Genomic DNA, 21,877 nt, shown 5'->3' on the forward strand with positions numbered 1-21,877 from the left:
ATTCTGTACTGGGGTCAGAACAGGTTCTCTGTTCAGGCCAGAATGTTTCAACCTTTGGATTGAGGGGAAGGGGAAAGGGGAGGGGTGTGGCATATCAGAATTTGGGGGAAGGAGGAGCACAGCTTGAAAACAAAGCGCCTTGTTTCACCATTTTTATTTGTTTGCAAATCATGAAAATATATTTTAACTTTTTTTTTAATTTATTTTTGAGACAGAGCATGAGTAGGGGAGGGGCAGAGAGAGAGGGAGACACAGAATCTGAAGCAGGTTCCAGGCTCCGAGCTATTAGCACAGAGCCCGACGCAGGGCTCGAACTCATGGACTGTGAGATCATGACCTGAGCTGAAGTCAGATACTCAACCAACTGAGCCACCCAGGTGCCCCTCATGAAAATATATTTTAAAAATTTAAACAATTTTATAGAAGAAAGACATGAGAAATTTATGCTTATCAAAGAGGGCATGGCATGGGTTTTAAAAGGGTCAAGAAATTCTGGTATAAGCCACTGAGACTGGGGATTCTGGTGGGCAGTGCGCAACATCTTGGCAGAGAGGATAATAAAATCTTCGCTTCCTTTTTCACTTCCTGCCCATTCATATGTCTGCACTGAAGTGTTTAGCTTTGAGGGAAGGGTTTGTATTTCTGGTTTGTCTACATTAATTGTCTTTAATTCAACCCTAACCACAAAATAGCTTTATTAGTAGCTAAACTTGACCAACATTTCAATTGCAATTAACATAGTTTGAACATTCCTTTTCTTTACTTTCTTTCTTTTATTTTTAAATGTTTAGTTTTGAGAGAGAGAGAGAGAGAGAGATAGAGAGAGAGAAAGAGCGAGTGAGCGAGTGCACTAGCAGGGAAGGGGCAGAGAAACACTGAGACACAGAATCTGAAGCAGGCTCCAGGTTCTGAGCCACCAGCACAGAGCCCGACGAGGGGCTTGAACCCACAAAGGGAGAGATAGTGACCTGAGCTAAAGTTGGATGCTTAACCGACTGAGCCACCCAGGCACCCTTGAACATTCCTTTTCTAATGGTGCTTCAGGCACACTGTATTTTTGCAAAACCCCATTTATGCCAAATACATTCATGTGCAAACAGTGGGGATGAACTTTCTCTCATTCGTCAGTCCATCCATTCATGCAAGGAAACCCTGAAAGGTCGCCTGTGTGGCAGACATACAGGATTCACAGCAACTACTATCTGACAGTCACACTCACCTGTGTGAGAATAGATGTACCACAAGGCCCCTGTCAGGAGTGCTCCGATCACAAATGCTGCAAATGCGATGCCCATCACGGTGAGGGTGTCCAGACCATGGAAGATCTCTACAAAGGAAGGGAAGCCAATGCATACTTTCAGTGAATCTGCATTATATGTTACAATTTTGTATCTGTGCCACAAGCACTGTTGGGAAGGCTGAGCCCTGACTAATAAAACAAGGGTAAAATGAGGATTCCAAGAAAATGCAGTGTATTTGAAACTTGCATGTTTTTTTTTTCCCCCAAAAGGAAAATAAAATGATCCGATTTCCAAGATATCCTCCTCAGTTTGCAGCCTCCGTGTGAAGATGGTTTGGAAAATCAACTTCCATGATCGAAATGTGACCCACAGCAAACACTTTGAACAATGATACAAGAAAACATACTTCAAATACTCTACAAACATGTTTTCATGAACATTTACAAGTATGAGAGATGACCGGAAGAAAGGGAGTGCCAAGGAGGAAACATGAGGTAAGGATCGACCTATAGATTTTAACTTTTCAGTGGTCTCAGCTCAAACCCTCCATCTTAACAATTATGTATTGTATCATTTAAAACAACCTACTCTTTAACACTTTTCCAACCGTGATCTTTCTACGAGGGGGACGGAAACACGTCTCGGTGTGGAGGGATGTCAGTTTTATGGTCAGCAAAACACATAAATAGAACCAATTGTTCCTCCACTTGGCAAAGATGTTTATACTTGAAATTAATTCCAGGCTACAGAAATAGAACATTTCCTGAGAACCACCTTCTTTGAATCACTTATAAAAAGTTAAAATCACTTTCTAAGAGAGAAGGGTTTTCAGTAGGATAAAATTTCCAAGATGTCTTTTTTTTTTAATATAAATTTCAGGTGTACAATCTCCCCAATATTTCAATACCATGTTCCTCTCCAGCCAGAAGCAACTCCAGCTGATCTCCATGTGAATTAAATCACTTTGCCTTTCATCTCACTTCAGTGTAAAAGATCTAATTGTAGACAAATATGACTCCCTGAGTAGCCCCAGAACTAAGTCGTAAGGGCTCAGGAAAAGTAGGTCATGCTGGCAACGATTCTAGAAATTAGGAATTCCCAACCTGGTGGCTAGTCTTCTAGGCCATGTGTTCTTTGGTGTGTTAACTTCTGGAAAATGGGGATTGCACTACTTCACCTGCTGAAAGCAGGGAGTGAAGAAAAGGAGTTTGTAAAAGGTCTGGGATCCTGAGGAAGGAGTAAGAATTGGGAAGAACTCTAGAGGTTAAGATGAACCAAGTCATCAACACAATTTAGTCTAGTCTGCAGGTATTAAAAGATGATTTGCCTTTTTATGCTTACAGATGCAAAAGAGAGGCATGAATGAAAGTTTTTAGTAAAACTTCTCCTAAATTCTAAAAATAGAGATGTTATTTATGAAAATTAGACTGGGTAAGTATGAGAGAAATGCGTCCATATGTGTCTCTTTGTGGGTTCATGATAATGTTCCACAATATTGTTCAAGTAAGATCCTTAACTAGAACAGTATAGTGCTTTGCATAAGGGAACTCACTAGACCTTCATGTGTAATGTGATGGGGTCAGTAATGGAGACTGACCCAGACAGTCGTAGGGAAGAAAAAAAAAAAAAAAAAAAAAAAAGCAGAGATTCTCTTCACAAGGCAACACCATCTAGAAGAGCTTCTGGGTATACAGCAGGAAGCCCAGGCTCTAGTCCTGTCTGACTGCCAATTATAACCACAGGCAAATCTACCTAAATCTTTTGGTTAGAGTTTTCATCCAGAGCGAGTGACAAAATTGGCCCGGATGATTTCCAATGCATCATGTTGTAGCAGTTGGTCTCTCTCTTTTTTCACACACGTCCCCCCAGGGCCTCCATAACCACCCCTCGCCCCCCTTGGACTAGAGACTGTCTAGAAGACCCAGCAACTAGTTCCCTTAGCCCTACTTCTCTGAGCAGGTAATTACTGTTGATGATGCATAAGCAAACCACTCCCATAGCTGTAAGTTAATGCTTTTAGATCACAGCTGATACAGGTATGCAAATAATGAACTCTTCTCTCTAAAGCTAAGTAAGGCCACACATGCCAATGGGTCAACAAATTCATATTTAAAAGAGGCAGACAGGGGAAAAAAACCCAGAAGGATGAAGGAAGGACAGAGGAAAGGAAAAAGAAAGTACAAGATTATGAAAAAATGGGGGAGAAAGGGAATGGGAGTAGAAGTCTCCTTATCAAAACTCAAAGTTTGCCAAATGCTCCATAACCAACTCATTCTTATAAAAAGCCCAGGAGGCTTCATTTCAAAACAGATGCGTAAAGACTTACGTGGAGGAACTGGATTCGGTTCCTTAATGCTTAGACTGGTTTCTGGAAAAAAAAAAAAGAAAGAAAGAAAGAAAGAAAAAATACATAAATCATGATGCATTCCACAGAGAAACCAAGTTTTAAGCAAAAGGTCATCAAAATCTGAGCAGAGACTGCCACTTTCCTATTTGTTAATAAATACTCGGTGAAAGCTTTGTCAATTATCCTCTTTAGATGTCAAAACTGTAACATGGGTTACTCAGAAATTTTAAACACTGCACTTTGTTAACCATCAATTGTACAGGTTCTCCAAATTGAAGAAAACCTGAAGGCCAACTTAATTTGAGTGTGACAATGTGTGTGTGTGTGTGTGTACACACCTTTATATTAACAAGAGGATACGATACCTTCAAATACCATAATTCTCCAGTGTATTCATGATGTTCTTCCACTTTAAAAAAGTTCTTTTACTTTAATGTACACAAATTTTGTAAAAATGTCTTTATTCTTCTTAGTGCTATTATCCTCTAGTGCAGCTCCTTTTCATCACACATCTGCATTGGTTACAGAGCTTTCCTAACTGGTCTCCTTATCTCCACCCACTGCCCTGCTGCCTCTGCCCCAAATATTTCCTCCTCTATATTTTCCCCCACACTGAATTTTCCAGAGCCCAGAGTTGATTAAGTTATTGTCCTGATTAAACTGCTCCATGACTTCCTGAACTTATAGGAAAGAAAATCCAAGCTCTAGCAGAGCACACAAAGTTCCGCCTTCCTCCTCTACCGACCTGTCTATAGTCTCCTTTCCTAGGGGTCCTTCACCCATATTTATTTAAGCTCCCTAACTTTTCCATGCTGCTGTATGTCATCACACTTTGCAAGCCATTCCCTGAAATACCCCTTCTCCCCCAGACCTGCACTGTTGGTATTTTTGCCGGGAGGCCTTCTCTGACTCTCCTACTGCCCCAACCTCCACCCCAGCAGGGCTGGTCTCTACCCTCTCTGCTAATTCCACCCCACAGTTTTTGTACCTATACTACATCGCATCGTAATTCTCTACATTTTTTTCTGCCCTGAGGGCAGGGTCAAGTTCTTCCTTATCTGTACATCTTCAAGGCTCAGCCTAGCATAGAATAGGCTGACCAGAAATATTCAGTGAAGGATCATTAGATTGTTGATATGCTTTTCGAAAATGGACACAATAGAAGAAGCCTGGAATAAGGCTATATAGAAGATGCTTTGACATTCCTATAATTCTTTCGTGTTCAAATCTCATTTGAGGTTCACACCAGCCCTGTGAGGGATGCAGAAAAAGAATTCTTATCACTATTTTACAAATGAGCATCCTGAGACTCTGATATCATGTGACTTGCCCGAGGTCACAGCTGGAAAGCATCAGGGCAGGGGTTGATCCCAAATTCCAGATTCTACTTAGTAGGCTAATGACTAGGGAATGTCACTTTGTCCTTAACAGGAAAGCACTGATCAAGAAGATACTTGTGACTAACGGTGAGAAAAGCTTAGATCATGAACTAAGAATAAATTTTATTTACTTTATTTTGAGAGAGAGAGAGAGAAAGTGTGAGCAAGCAGGGCAGGGGCAGAGAGAGAGAGAAAGAGAGAGAGAGAGAGAGAGAAAGAGAGAAAGAGAGAGAGAGAGAGAGAGAGAGAGAGAGAGAGAATTCCAAGCAGTCTCCATGCTGTCAGCAAAGAGCCTCATGAACTGTGAGGTCATGACCTGAGCCAAAATTAAGAGTCAGACGCTTAACCAACTGAGCCACCCAGGCGCACATTTATTTTTATTGTATATATATATACATATATATATGTGTGTGTGTGTGTATGTGTGTGTGTGTGTGTGTGTGTGTGTAACACACACACACATATCTTTTAGAGAGAAAGAGAGAGCATGCACAAGCAGGGGAGAGAGGCAGGGAGGGAGGGGAAGACAGAGAGAGGGAGAGAAAGAGGGAGAGAGAGAGGGAGAGGGACAGGGAGAGGGAGAGGGAGAGGGAGGGAGAGAGAGGGAGAGAGGGAGAGAGGGAGGGAGGGAGGGAGGGAGGGAGGGAGGGAGGGAGAGAGGGAGAGAGGGAGAGGCAGAGAGAGGAAGAAAGGGAGAGAATGAATCTTAAAGTAGGCTCCACATTCAGCATGGAGCCCGAAGCAGAGCTCTATCCCACAACCCTGGGATAATGACTTGAATTGAAATCAAGAGTCAGACACTCAACCAACTGAGCCACTCAGGTGCCCTAAATTTCACATTGTTAGGTGCCTGGAAAAAAAAAAAACCAAAAATATTTTATGACATATGAAAATTATGTGACATTCAAACCTTTCCATAAATAAAGTTTTCTTTGAACATAACCATGCTCATCGTTCCTGTATTGTCTACAACTGCTCGCACTTACACGCTGCAAGAACAGCACTGAGTAGTCAGGGCTGGGACTGTATGAGGAAGAAACCAAAAACACTATCTGGCCCTTTAGGGAAATAGTGTGCTGAGTCCTGGCACAGACTCTCCCCCGCTCTTTAGGGTTTCAAGTGGTCAGTGTTTAGCACCTCTCTTTTCACCTCCATTTCCACTCCATAAAGAAGGAACACACACCTTGTGCTGGAATCCACAGTGGAGTGAAAAGAACTTGTGAAAAACTGACCAAACAAGCAGCATTCCAGGTCATTGTTTATAAAAATAAAGAAGCTACACAGGATTGTAAATTCTCAGGATTAACCATCGCAGCTGGGCTGCAGCACAAATATCCTGGTCCAGCTCTAGGGGAAGGAATGCTCCCGGATGAATCAAAGCCACCACAACTGAACACTGCCCCCTGGAGTTGTGCAACACGGGGGCACGAGGGTGAGGACATGTGCAGGTTATACTGAAATAGAATTACTAAAATTAAAATGATTGTGTGTTTTTAAGAAAATCTATTTCAGTAGGCAGAACACACACCGACTACAAAATGCACACAAGAGACTGTCTCCTAGGGGTTTGGTCCTATCAGCCTATTGGCAGTGATAAAATAGTGAAGGTGATGTCTTACATTTATACATGTGTATAGTTTTTTACAACTGACAAAAAGCCTTCTCTTGGATTTTCTCATTTTAAACTCCCAAGAACCCTATGAAGTAGGGGTATCTAACCACAAAATTCTAGTTCCAAGATGCAGTGGTTTGATTCGCTGAACTAAGTCCAAAGGCATTTAAAGGTCTCTATAGTGTTCATCATGTGAGAAATATACACGCGTCTGGGAAGAGTTCCATCCAATCAACCGCCCATGGCTAAACTTTTTCACTCAGAATCCCTAAGTGGTTTTAAATAATGACTCTCCCCAAAGGAGACCTCACATGTGAGAATTTGGGTTTTAGAGCAAGGCCTCTGTGATGGATGGCATTGTTTTAAAACTCTTAATGGACTTAGCCTATGATCTAATCCTTTTCCCCCCACCCCAAATAGGGGCCTTCTCGCAGCTAAACAGAAACATTTGGTGCTTATTTCCCCCGGGGTGAAGTTCCTCCATAAACAATAACAAGCACAAGCTGCAGCACTGAAGTTACAGGATTTTATCCTCCTTTTGGTTCCAAAAGTCCCCAATAACCCCTGTGTATGACTAAAGGAGCCTGATCTCCGCCGGAACCCTATAATCGAGCTGGCATGCCGAAAGGAAAACGGGAACGCGGCAATATTTACTTTTGGTTTAAGGGTAAGATGGTAAGAAAGGAATCCTTGCTATTGCTGCAAAGAGAATTTTAACAATAGAGATTCATTTGCAGAAAGAACAAACTATAATCAGCATTCTGAATTAAATCTTTTCATATACTCTTGAGCAAATTTTGGTCTGCCTCTAGAACCAAATTTCAGTTTGTTGGGCATGGTTTTCATAAACGGGATATTTCTGGGGTTATGCATGAGTAACTGACCACAGCTTTGAGCTTCCAGCTTTCAATTCAGTTCTCCTAAATATGGTAGGATCGAGCAGGCCCACAGGGGAACAAGGTGTCTACTTGGTACCCACATCTATTGGTGTTTGGCAAAGAGGGAAAGATAGGAAGATGAAGAAGCTGGGGACTCAGGAGGCCTCTGTGCAGACCCCATTTAACGTGCAGTTTTTACTAACTTCACTGTAAATGAACCCCTTTGCTGGTTCTTTCAATATTTATGGCATTCACTCCAATTACCCTGTCACTTATCCGCACCCTTCCACTTGATCACTGGTTCTTACCTGGGGTGATTTTTGCCCCCTGCATCCCACTGGGACATGTGGAAATATCTGCAGACATTTTGGGTTGTTACAACGGGTAGTAGAGGGGTTTACTATGGGCATCTAGTGGACAGAGACTAAGGATGCTGCTCAAAATCCTACAATACATAGGACAGCCCTCTACCCCAAGAGTTACCCAGCTCAAAACATCAACAGAGTCAAGGTGTAAACCTCTGCACTACACAAGGCCTTACAGACAGGTTTACTATATGCCGAGCATATAGTGGGTACCAATAAACATTTTTTGAATAACTGTAATTATCATGTATATCTTATACTGTGTATATCTCCCCAAAATAACCTTCATGCTGCTTTCAGAGTAGTCTTCCTAAATGATTTGATCATTGGTTACCTACCCAAGGTCTTTTTTTTTTAAAGATGTTATTATTTTTAAGTAATCTCCACATCCAACGTGGGGCTCAAACCCACAACAGTGAGGTCAAGAGTGACATGCTCCACCAACTGAGCCAGCCAGATACCCCAATCTTTTCAATTGTTCTTAAATTTTAGAGGTGCATGCTGGAATATTTATGGATGAGATGAAATGTCTGGATATCCTTCAAAACAATCCAGGGACAGAAAGTGGCAAAACAAGTTTGGCCATAAATTGGTAGCTGCTGAAACTACACGGAGGATACATAGTAGTTCATTCTCCTATTCTATCCTATCCTATCCTATCCTATCCTATCCTATCCTATCCTATCCTATCCTACTCTCGTATATATTTAAAATTTTCCAAAGTAAAAAGTCCCTAGATACCTCTGTCCCTTACTGGATAAAGACTGAATGTCTCGGTCTGTCAGTTAAGCATTTCTACCATCTTTCTACTCAGCTTCCCCTCATCTCTACTTCAGCCTGAGGACAAAACCCGGCTGGGTGCTTTAGAGTATTTTTGTTCTGGAAAAATCAAGTATGTTCCAAAAAGTAACGCCTCTCTTGGATTAACTTCCAATTGACGTTTACAGCTTTCCCTTTCATTCCCCTTCCACCCCTACTCCCCACAAAAACCCAGTTTGGCTGAGAGGTTAAGAGGAAGGAAAGGAAATTAACATTTACCAAGTACCCATGATATGCCAGGTGCTGTCCTGAGCACACTTATTTTTAAAAAGTTATGTAGTGGAAATTCAGTATTTTGAACATTTAACTTGCTAAAAATTACATATTGTATATAAATCATGGCAAACTTGGGGGTGATGTTTATTGTTCTTTCTCACTCATTTTTTTTTTATATGTGCCCTAAATTTCAGACAAATGATGATCTTCCCTTTCACCATTTTCAAAAAATCATCATTGCTGTGGTAGAGCCATTTTTATTGCGCAAGCCCTAGTGTGTTCTCAAATGCCACAAAAATGGTCACAGCATCCAAAGCAAACAGCACTAACGTGCCTATACTTCAAAATATTTCAGAAAATATGGTAGGATGGCACTACCTCAACTATTTTAATTGTTTTGCCATAAACCATAATATGCATCGACTATTCATGTTTTCTGGGCTTTTTTGTGAGTTACAATTCAGAGTCACAGAACTTCTCAATTTTAATACTCTCTTAAACGGCTTACATGTGTCCCAACATCTTACCCTTTGGGGAACAGATTTTTTTCCTAAAATTCTTCATCTTTTCAGTTCACAATCATTAGCGTATTTGAGTATGAACTTGACTGCCAGTGTGAAATGGCATGAATAGGAGAAGGGGTGTGAAAAGGGTGTGAGAAGATAGATACCTATGTTGCTTGTAGTTTTTATTAAAACCTAGAATCAACCTCTACCTAGGATAAGGCATAGGGTTTACAGAACATAAGCCCTGGAATCAAAGTGCCTGGATTTGAATCTCGGACCCACCATTTATTTATGTCAGGTTATCCAATATTGCTCTATACTTGCCTCCCAGAGGGGCTATGATGATTAAATATGATTACCCACATGAAGCATTCAGCACAGAGCCCTGTAGGTAAGCAAATGCCCCGTAAATGTTAGATAATCATTATCATCTCCATGACTATCATCACCACCAGCACAATCATCTGTTGAAAGTTTTAGCAGCAAAATAATGCTAACCCAAAGCTAGCTCCCAAGGGACTAAGGTGGTGATTATGTGCTGTGGAAGCTCAGGCATATTCCATTAAAAATAGCAGCCCAGGGGCACCTAGGTGGCTCAGTGGGTTAAGCGTCCAACTCTGGACTTTGGCTCAGGTCATGATCTCATGGTTTGTGAGTTCGAGCCCTGAGTAGGGCTCTTGTGCTGACAGTGCAGAGTCTGCTTGGGATTTTCTCTCTCTCCCTCTCCCTCTGCCCCTCCCCCTCTCTCTGCCCCTCCCTCACGCATGTGCGCACTCAGGTGTGCGCTCTCTCTCTCTCTCTCTCTCAAAATAAATAAATAAATTGAAAAACAAAAACAAACAAAAAAAAAACAGTGGCCCAGAGGAGGGACCCAGAAGTATTTAGTCTTGGCGGCCTATTCTCTGTGTCCATAGGAGGAAGAAACACCACCTGAAATGTGACCAGGCCATTAGCACTGGGAGTACAGACCAGCTCTCTGCTTGGCTGAGAAGCTGATAACCTGAGCCTTTATCTGCTGCTGCCCCAGAAAATCCAGTGTGGAGAAATAAGATGCACCAATGACCAGGGAGACCTGGAACTTCAGCACGGCCTTCAAAGAGCACCTGTGTGGCTAAAAAGGCAGTCAAACATCTCATTGGTTGGGTAATTTTTACCCCCAAATTCGTCCAGTAAGAGATACTCCTGGAGATACTACAGGTTCTGTGGCTTACAAAAGTAACACACAAAGCTGGCAGAAAGACTGTTCATGATGACCCAGTTATTATTCAAATAACCTAATGCTATTAGGCAAATGGTCACATCCCCATTTCAACTGATTATTCCAATTTACTGAGAGGCAGAGGGAAAACACAGACTCCAATGGCCTGCATCATAAAGAAATGATTTCAGAATCAAAAGAAAATAAACATGAAGGGTGGGAGGAGTCACTCAGAGAGCTGAAAACTGCCAGAACTGCCATTCAGTGCAAAGTTAGAAAGCCTATTTGCACACAGCCCAAGGGAAGCTGGCTGATAGTCTAACCTGCATTTGTTTAACAACCCTAAGCAATCAACTTTCTTCACCACAAGCTTCTCCGCTAAAATCTAGTCTCAATCAGCAAATCTCATGAAACTGCTTTGATATTTGGTAAAATTTTCCTCTGGAACTTGCATGTAAAAAAACAACACCACCGAACTTTCAGGATAATTACACTAAGTTTAAACAAAAGTAATTACCTAATTTGCAAGAGGAATTACTTAGAAAAATACCACCAAACTTAAAAGAAGCATGAATGAATTACTGGAAGTTATACCGCTGTGTATTAATGCCTAATTATTCTTTGGCATAGAAAAAAGCAAGCGGCTGCCTTCAATTATGAGCGGAACTACCTCTCTCAAAAAAGGTAAGAGTAACAAATGGAATACAAGCGGCTGCTGTTATTGTTAAACCACTCACAAAAGTACAAAATGAGCCAGATGTTGCCCAACTGTGATATACTTCGCAACATAATTAACGTATTTCTTTCCCCTGGTCCCCCAAAACAGGGAACTATTTGGGCAATCCATTTACAGAAAGACTGTGGCTATTACACAGTTTCAAATTGTTGAAAACCAATCAGTGAGAGTAAAACAACAACAAAAAGTGTTAATAAGGAACCAATAAACATCTAGTATGTCCATTTTGCACCACTTTCAGAATGGCTGGGCAATGAATTAAAACCTAGTTTGCTTCTTCAAACAGTACAACAGGTAAAGTTAAGTTGTGCCCCAGGCTCCTGACTCTAAGCCAGTGCCCTCCTCACTGTATCTCCTGCCTTTCCAAAGTGAGCAGTAGGAAGAGGGCAAATGACATACAGATACGTCAGTAAGAATGGCTCTTTTCACAGAGGTCACTCAACCAAAGAAGAAAGTAGACACATCCACATGCCTCTATTCTATTAGGTCCTGTGCGCCTATCCTCTTAGCCCCCACTGCCTTGTCTTGCCAAATCCAACAATGCTTACATCAGAAATGCCATCCCAGCGCTGCCCCCAAGCCTACATCAGGTGTCAGCTCCACCTGGCAGGCCTCCTAGCACATGCTCACCAAGAGGAGACAGTATGCTTGCTGGCTTCTATCAAGGCTCCAGTGCCAAGCTCCTCTCTGTCCCTTGGTGGTGGAAGGTGGCATGGGACCTAGCCCTGAAATAGCTAGCCCCAGAGGCTAGGAATCCACTTTCACTCTCAGACTTCTCTTTGTTTGGCACCCCTAGACAATGTTTCCAGATAGTCATAGGTTGTTTCTAGACAGTGACAAATGTAGCTGCCCAAATAGCCCATGTATATTTGGCTCCACCCCCTCAGATGTTGCCAGCTGCCTGATGTGTTCTTGTTTGTCCATGCCCCTCGGCTGTGATGCCCGTCCCCATCAGATGCTCTCCACAGTCCACAGGACCTCATGTCCATTGCTAACATCTCCATGGAGCCCAGCTCGGTTTCTCCGCTGGTCTGGCTGACTTGGCCTACACCATGTTTGGCTTTGCCTTGCCTGTCTACCTGAGGCCACACCTCTTAGGGCACGTCCTTCCTTTTCTCCCACAAGAAGATGCAGACTGCTGATGCTCCTAGGTGTGCAAGAAGAGGCACCCTTGGCTTCAAGCAACAAATGTGCCTGGGTAACATTCTGAAACCTGAATTATAAAAATGCATTTGGACAGTGGTTCTTAACCTTCTTTCTGCTCTGACCTAAGATGAATGGTGTTCATATACCTAACACTCTCCCCAAAGGCATCTGCGATCCTGATACAGCCCTGGAACTGCTTGCACTCGGCAGAATCACTGGTAGTAGACCACAGAAAGATGGGCTGTGGGCTGCTAAATCCGGGCATGCCAGGAGGAACTTGGAGCCTTTCTTGCACACTCAAGGGAGCATATTTGAATGGCAAGGGAGAGTGACATTGGGATAGGGACAACTTTGACTCTGATATAATATTAAAGAGGAAATCATTGGCAAACATATCACTAATAACTCAGCCACATGTCAGAGCAGACCTAACTAAATAAAAGGCTCTTTTGGCAAAACTCCTTCTAAAGTTACTAATTGGCCCTTAATTTATCTTTTGAATACAAATGTACTTTGATTTACAGTATTGGGGCTGTTGCTGCTTCTTTTGTATTTTTTTTTTAGTATTGGAGCTTTTTTTTTTTTTTTTTTTTAATGTTTACTTAGTTTTCAGAGAAAGAGCATGAGCAGGAGAGGGGCAGAGAATCCAAAGTGGGCTCTGAGCTGTCAGCACAGAGCCCGATGTGGGGCTCAAACTCGCGAACTGTGAGATCATGACCTGAGCTAAAGTTGGATGCTCAGCCAACTGAGCTACCCAGGCTCATCCTAGGGGTCTAGTACTGGAACTTCTTAAAATGGGCAACCCCCAGGCTCTGAGCGAGCCTTCCAAAACGCACCTTTAACTTCTTCTTGCTGGTGGATCACAGCAAGGGGCTTGGTGAAGGTCTTCTTAGTCTGCATCATGGCCCAGATCATTGAGGCGTCCAGCGAGGTGCAGGCTTCATCTGGAGGCACACACTGCAGAGAGGCAGAGACAGCAAAGCAGGGTCAGGGGTCACCCCGAAGAGCCTGCACCAACTCAGCCTGCACAGTTGGCCAGTGCCCCTTATCAGACAGCTCACAGCTGTTTACCAGAGAAAAACAGGAGATTTGGGCGTTTTCCAAAGAACCATAAATAATCTGGGAGATATAGTGGCAGACCCAGGATATTCTCAGCTGCACTTGAAGATTCAAATATCACTGGATGGCTTATAAACATTGCCTTTTCCCCCATCTTCCCACAAAACAACTAGAGGTTTTAGTGTTATTTAGTCTGAAAAATAATAAAAAAAAAAAAACTATATGACGAATGTTGGCCCTTCACCAAGCTGGCTTCACATAAATGGTTCATATTTGTGATTTGTGATTGTGGGAAACTTCATGCACGGCATTATGAAAGTGACAGATTTTACATCTGTTGTCCAAAAAGATAATAATGTTGTCAAATTTGTTTGATTTTTTAAAATCCTGGTATAGACTCGTTCAAAATGGTATAGGTGACCAGGGTCACCTGCTATAGTGTTCCACACTGGAGTCCTGGGGAGTTGTAGCCGGGTGTGGGGACCATGAGATTAGCTGTTTACAGTCATTTTAAGGCCCCGAACTTAGGATTAGCATGCCCAAGCCTGTTATATCTGTTTTTAAAAAGTGTAATCACACTCTAGTACGTTTTTCTTTAAAACATCTTCAGTTCCTTGTCTATGCTTATCAATAGGTAAAACTCTGATGTACGTGGCATCTACTTGTTTTTGTTGTAAGAAGTATATCAACCCTTTAAGAAGTCTATAGCAAGCCATCCCTAAAAGCTAATGAACTTCCAGCTCTTCCAATCACAAAAGAGCAAAGGCTTTTGGCTCTATTGTCATTGCTGCTCTGAACAGCATATTATAAGAAAATAACTCCTTCCCTTCCCCCAAAACCCAGAGGAAGCCTTTACAATAGCCTCCTTATAAAGGGAAACAACAGATTTTTCTGTGGAAAGGCCTCATTGTTGAAAAGATCTGCATGTTAGGAAAAGCCTTCTTACTTTGCTGTTATTTCTTCAGATAAGTAAGAGTCTACGATTCTACGTCCAACTCACGGCTCGACCCTGGGCAAGACACTTAACTCCGGCCTTAGTTTCATCAGCTAAGGGCAGGGATGGACCCAATGATCTTTGAGTACTCCTCCTAGGAAGATTCTTTGGCTCTATCATCATAGAAGGCACTGAGAAGTCGCTAGAACTGTGGAAATATTACCTACAAGCAGTAAACATGAGGAGAGTGGTAACAGTTCACCCGAAGCCACTGCACTATAAATGGTGGACTGTTGTTACTGTCTCATTTGCTCCTCTGTTCCTAAGGGAAGCCAGCTACTATTATTTCTTTTTTTTTTTTTCATTTTTTTTCCTTTAACATTTATTTATTATTGAGAGACAGAGAGACACAGAGCGCGAGCCAGGGAAGGGTAGAGAGACGGGGAGACACAGAATCCTAAGCAGGCTCCAGGCTCTGATCGGTCAGCACAGAGGCCGACACAGGGCTCGAACTCACAAACCATGAGATCATGACCTGAGCCAAAGTCGGACGCTCAACCAACTGGGCCACCCAGGCGCCCCTACTATTATTTCAATTATAGATGAGGCCATGCAGATTCTGAGAGCTCAGGGGACTTGCTTAAAATCTTGTTAGTAAGCAGTGGGCCTTCCTGCTCAGTCCTCATGCTCTTTCTACTTTCTCTTGCCTTGGGCGTAAATAGAGACTTTTAGGTTTGGGGTCACATCCCATGTCATCTGCTGGGCCTTAGAACTCTCCTTAGAATTCTCTGCAATGAAGTACTGGGATTAATTTTCACAGAATGATACGCTATGGACTATGCCAGGCCAGGCTCAGCGAGAGGTAATAACCAAAGCCTTCAGTAAAGACGCCTAGTAACTGCCAGGCCTCCCCTCCTAGATCCCAAACTTCTACAAGTCTTCCACCAGCTGCAGGGACCAGCTGTGTGTCACAGCCAAGCATTAAGTTTTCCCATGCTTCTCTACCACAAGTCCACAAATGGCCACTGGGAGGTGAATGCCCACAAGGCTAAGGCATCAATGTTTCCAAAAGCAACCTAAAGAACATAGTCTAAATCATCTTATGTATTCATGCTCCCAAATGATCATGACCAGATTTGCTACATTTTCATATGTATTATAAAATGTTCTCTGATGTTATCAGAGAAATGGATGCCCAGGGGAATATAACAGTGTAAAGCATTTATCCAGTAATAATTATTTAATTTATCCAGTAATAATGATTTAATTGTTCCTCCTCCCTCTATATCTACCTATGTATTAAGAGAGAATTCCACACATAAACTATTAATGATACCAATCAATTATTAGTTTTAGACACTGATTTATATGTGACTACAAAAGTTTTATAAGTCAGCTAACACTGTGCGAGATTTCTACAGATGAAATGCATGTAAGGAATTATACATAACTATGGAAGATCACAGAAACAAAACTGTGGCAGAGACACCCTTCTTGCACAAGGCCCAACTAATGAGGGTTTGTAATTAACCTTGCAGATCCCTCCTACGCAGCCATTCCAACAAGGTCAAAATGTTCTGATGTCTGTTGTGGCAACAGAATGTACTGGTTCAATATGGGGAGTGACATAAGGTAAACATGATGAACCAGTATGAAGCTGAGAAAAATTAAAATATTTGTTAGTTTCCCTTAGAGGTCCTCTTGAGACAAGTCAACCTTATAATTCACACAGAGAAGGTCAAAAAACAATTGCAATACAAGTCTCAGCGGGACCTGGAAAAATTAATCCTCACACTGAACTTGTCCTTTCGGCTCTGTACTTTTGGCACTGCACGCTATCTGAATAGCAAAGATAAAGCCAGACCTCTCCCTCAATGGAAAACAGTCTTGATTTATCATTTGTAAGATACTACTAAGTAGCATGCATGGAAAAAAAAAGTCATACTGTCAGGATTTATTCTCTAAGACTCCATAAAACTCACGGTTCCCTGCTAACACAGATTTTATTACTTCAATTGGGCAGTTCCCAAACCAAAAACCTCAACCTGCAATAACTCGTGATTAAACTTCTCCGGTAGGTCACTGCCTCACCTAAAAATGTCGAAATAGCATACAGATGGATGAAGGCCTACGCACCTTAGGTAACTTCTGGGGGTCCTTTTCTTTCTTGGTACACAGCGTGAGCTCACACTGTAGAAAGAGCAGTGAGGTGTTGAAAATGGACTTAAACACAAAGCTGAATCGCTTCTTATCCATCTCAGCTTGGGGAATAGGAAAGTGCACCCTCTTTGGATTGTAGAATTTCACAGATTCATCTTTAGGACAAATGTTTTCAATGATAGTGTAATCAGACATCCTATCCGGGTTTGAATATGGAGAGATAAAGCACGTTTGGATGGCAAAGCCCAATTCTTGGTCAGCCTTAGTAACAGACACCTACAAAAGAACAGAAAGACCAATCAGAAGCAAGTTGGCATCTCTCTTTTACTCTATTACACAAGGGTAACATATCAACATTGTGCTTCTGATGAGGGACCCTGCTTTATTTTCATAGTGTACTTATACAGTCTTCTTTCTAATTACAAAAGTAATATATACTCATTGAAAAAAGACGTCTCCCATTTAAACTTGATATGGATGATTATGATGAATTATTTGGTTCCAATGTCAGTCTGGAAGATTCCAACACAAGATGAATAAATCTTGTCAACCTCCCCTAAGTCCTCTGGGAAATAAAAATAAAAGCACAGCGCGCACCTAAAATGGATTTTCCAAAATAAACAAACACCAACAGGCAAAATCCCTGATGTCATAATGCTGTATCATGTCTTAGTAGCATACCACCTGTAGCGCAAGCTATTTTTTGAAATTGCTCAAAAATAAGGTACAGAGCAAAATCTATTTAACCTAGGCAGAGAGGACTGAACTTCTAAACTGCAGCAAGTCAGAATGAGCCTAAAACATTGCAATAAAGCTACAGATTCATCTAAAGTCCTGCTTCCTAGTGAGCAGGCAGAGCTGGCCCAGTTTGGTTCAGGAACCGTGCAATCTGGTGGCGATCACGAGCCTGGCAAAGTGTCCTAGCTGCTCACAGGTCCAAAATAGGCCTTGCCAAGTACTCTCCCTTCGCTCTTTAAGCCCAAGGGTATTTTAAGGGAAATCTAATCTGGAAACGTTTCCAACTCATTATACTTCCCTCTTACAAAACATTTGTATGGGCTACGTCCAAACCTTGTTAAGGTTCTTTTCTTTAGAAACAGGAAGTGGTGTTTGGCCAAGTGTAAACAGAATTCAAACCTCAACTATCCTGAACTCAGCTAAAATCCTCGGACCAGAGTGGATTCTCCATTTGGTGACACATGGATACTGTGTGAACTGCCTTTCCCCTCATGCCTCATTCCTTTACTAAACTTAGGGTCAAAATAAACTTAAACACTTTAGAAATAAAGTTAGTCCTTAATCATAAGCCAATAGCCCCAGAATCCTTTCAAAAGGCGTGGAGATATAAACGCACTTTCCATTCTGGGAACCCAGGGGAAATCCCTGACATCGCATAGGGCACAGCAGTATTTTGAAATCTCCCTACGTGGTTAACTACAAGACACTCAACAGTGAAGATGATTGTGATCATGTCACTTTGTTGGGCCTTAAAGCTCAATCCCTCTGAACAATCTTGTGAGATAAATATTTTCATCTCCATTTTATAAATGGAGGAGAAACAGCATCCAGGATGGATGACTCATTCAAAACCCCACTTTGCAAGCACTGGATAAAACCAGGGCTTAAAACCCAGGCCTTCTGACCTCAAGTCCATTTTCTCTAAAGTACTTCATGGTAGCCACAGGGTCAATTCAACCAAACCCAAGATGTGGCCTTGGGAAATCACCTAGTCAGAAATCTTTCTAGGAAATAATGGTTGGTAGTCTATAAATATTCACAGATCATTGTTTTGGCAATATTTCTAAAAAAATAAGATATCTTGGAAAGATGGAAAATTACATATATCCTATTACTAAAAAGTGGCCTTTAACATGAAGTCAGAACCCACAATGCAAAAATGCAGACAGAAGAAGAAATGCAAATCTTTCCTCTAATCTCAAAGAAAGTACATAGTAGCAGAAAGTCGAAGGTATCCCGAAAAGTTGTTTTGGAGGAAAAAGTATGGTCAGTAAGTCTTTTACTCTAAAATGGCCTGGAAATGAGTGGTAAAAGGACTACAGGCCTTGGAGGGAGATGAGCAGATGAGCCTCAGGAAGTTGCGTGCTCTGTGACTTGTGCCCTGTGAACTCTGAGTCTCAGTTTCCTCCCACACAGAATAAGGGCACCAATACCTACCAGAAACAGTTATTGTGAGCATGTGTAAAGTCACAATTACACACAAACACCAGTTCTCAGCTACTCAACAAATGCCAGCTATAATTAGTAGTTCTATTCTAGATGTAAAATTTGGAGGTTATAAACAGTTCTTTTTAATGCCCCCAAGAAAAATGAACTAACAGAAAAGCTGTCATTTGCTGAGTCGAAGGGGCACATGTACCCCAATGTTTAAGCAGTGGTATCAACAATAGCCAAATTATGCAAAAGTCCAAATGTCCACAGACTTATGAATGGACAAAGAACATGTGGTACCTTGTACACACACACACACACACACACACACACACACACACATACACACACACACACACTCAATGGAATACTACTCAGAGAAAAAGAATGAAATCTTGCCATTTGCAACAATGTGGATGGAACCAGAGTGTATTATGCTAAGCAAAGTAACTCTGTCAGAGAAAGAGATCGTATGATTTCACCCATATGAGGAATTTGAGAAACTTAACAGATGAACACAGGGGAAGGGAAGGAAAAATAAGGTAAAAGCAGAGAGGGAGACAAACCATAAGAGACTCTTAAATACAGAGAACAAACTGAGGGCTGCTGGAGGGGAGGTGGGTAGAGGGATGGGTTAAATGGGTGGTGGGCATAAGGAGGGCACTTGTTAGGATGAGCACTGGGTGTTACATATAAGAGATGGATCACTGGGTTCTACTTCTGAAGCCAAGACTACACTGTATGTTAACTAACTCAAATTTAAAAAAAAAAAAGAAGAAGAAGAAGAAGAAGGGGTGCCTGGGTGGCTCAGTCAGTTTAGCATCCAACTTCAGCTCAGGTCATGATCTCAGGGTTTACGAATTTGAGCCCCGCGTCGGGATCTGTGCTGACAGCCCAGAGCCTGGAGCTGCTTCAGATTCTCTCTGCCCTTCCCCCACTTGTTCTCTCTTTCTCTCTCTCTCTCTCCTTCCATCTCTCTCTCATAAACAAACTTAAAAAAAATTTTTTAAAAAGAGGATGAAAATATAGTCAGTATATGAAAAGATATAAATGTGAAAGTAAGAAAAAAAAAGCATTTCAAGTAAGCCAGCATTAGGTGGACTGGGAAGAAAAACCAAAAGGCCCAGGATAGGATACAGGAGGAAGACTGGCCACTGATGAGTATACGGCAGCAAAGCCATAGGTCAGCAGAGCAGGCACACGTTTGAAAAAGAACAAACTGCAGTTGAGCAGGGCCCCTAAAATCCAGGGCACAGCAGAGGGTCACTGCGCATGTGGACTATGCAGGCAGAAACGCAAGAAGAAAAAAATGATCTTGGATAAGAAGAGATCTATAATTAGGAACAGCATGTAGAAAGCAGTATATTTTCCCCAGTGGAGAAAAAAGGTATACCCCCAAAAAGAGAAGACCTCTCAGAATAAGGAATCAAAAAGGAGGAGAGATCCAGGAAAACGTCTAGAGCCAGTGGGCTCCATCCCAGAATGAGGACAAAGGTGAGAGTTCTTTGTCTTTCTGAAATAGAAATATGTGCTCTGAAGTCACTTTCAATGTGTCAAAGTACCCCATTTCCACCCTGTAAGCTTCTCAATCCTCTCACAGTGAAGCAGAACACCAGCTTGCAGTTTAGCACCAAAACTAGCTCATCAGAGGATGATGTTCTTGTAAGACCAGCAAGTGTTCTGAGGCCACAGAGATATTTATCCTTTTCTAGAATCTAATCCATGAACCTGGATATTTGCACTGGTGAGAGGGTTACATTTTCTTCCCCTTTATTTATTTTTTTTTTTAATTTTTTTTTTTAACGTTTATTTATTTTTGGGACAGAGAGAGACAGAGCATGAACGGGGGAGGGGCAGAGAGAGAGGGAGACACAGAATCAGAAACAGGCTCCAGGCTCCGAGCCATCAGCCCAGAGCCCGACGCGGGGCTCGAACTCACGGAGTGCGAGATCGTGACCTGGCTGAAGTCGGACGCTTAACTGACTGCGCCACCCAGGCACCCCCATTTTCTTCCCCTTTAAGTGACCCTTTGAGGATAAATGATAGTAGCATCTAGTAGATAACATTATGGGCTCTGGAGCCAGACAACCTGAGTATGAATTAGTTACTAACTACGTGATTGTAGACAAGTTTGTACCTTAATTTCCTCATCCCTAAAATGGGGATATCAGTAGTCTTGTCTCATCGGACTGCTTTGAAGAGTCAATTACTATAACACTTATAACCTGAGTTTGGCACAAAATAAATCTGCAATAATGTTAGCTGTTATTATTTCATTATTCCCACCACTACCTAATATTTTCATAGTTATTCCACAGATATATGCTATACATAATAATTACCATTATGTATACAAAATAGTTTCATACATTTATAGACACATTTAGATAATGATCTAAAAAAACCCAATTTTCATGAGATATGGAAGCGCACAGCATTTCACTGAGGTGTGTTCAATTTAAAAGATGATATAAGAGGTGATGTGAGGGGCGTCTGGGTGGCTCAGTTGGTTAAGCATCCAACTTCAGCTCAGGTCATGATCTTGCGGTTTGTGGGTTTGAGCCCTGCATCAGGCTCTGTGCTAATGCCTAGAGCCTGGAGGCTGCTTCGGATTCTGTGTTTCTCTCTCTCTCTCTCTCTGCTCCTCTCCTGTTCACACTCTGTCACTCTGTCTCTCTCTCTCTCTCTCTCAAAAATAAATAAACATTAAAACAATTAAAAAAAAAAAAGCAGTGGTGTGAAATCTTCCTGGTTAACTCTAACAGTGCAAATACTGAACTCCTGTTCCAAAAATACTAAGGACAAAGCAAGAACAGGACTTTATTAGAATTCACACTGCTGATTAAAAAAACAAAAACAAAAACAAAAAAAACATTCATCTGTAAAACACTCTCTCCATGTAGCAAATCCTGAAATGTCTTGCTTTGGTCAGATATCAACCTGGATGCAGGGCGCCTGGGTGACTCAGTTGGTTAAACATTTGACTTTGGCCCTGGTCATGATTTCACAGCTCGTGAGTTCAGGCCCCGCGTCGGGCTCTGTGCTGACAGCTCAGAGCCTGGAGCCTGCTTTGGATTCTGTGTCTCCCTCTCATTCTGCTCCTCCCCCTGCT

General features: G+C 41.9%; 1 protein-coding gene across 2 annotated transcripts in view; it reads right to left on the reverse strand.

The window, feature by feature from the left end:
* The window catches only part of TGFBR3 (transforming growth factor beta receptor 3), a 209,501-nt gene that overhangs the window by 14,084 nt on the left and 173,540 nt on the right, over window positions 1-21,877 (reverse strand). For both annotated transcript variants that reach the window (XM_043575555.1, XM_043575557.1), the window contains 4 exons: window positions 16,573-16,872; window positions 13,280-13,400; window positions 3,568-3,609; window positions 1,220-1,327 (listed from right to left, as the gene is read on the reverse strand). In XM_043575555.1, the coding sequence (XP_043431490.1) occupies window positions 1,220-1,327; window positions 3,568-3,609; window positions 13,280-13,400; window positions 16,573-16,872 (571 nt within the window). The remainder of the gene's footprint in view (window positions 1-1,219; window positions 1,328-3,567; window positions 3,610-13,279; window positions 13,401-16,572; window positions 16,873-21,877) is intronic.

This window comes from Prionailurus bengalensis, chromosome C1 (genome assembly GCF_016509475.1).
Source record: "Prionailurus bengalensis isolate Pbe53 chromosome C1, Fcat_Pben_1.1_paternal_pri, whole genome shotgun sequence".
NCBI lineage: Eukaryota > Metazoa > Chordata > Mammalia > Carnivora > Felidae > Prionailurus > Prionailurus bengalensis.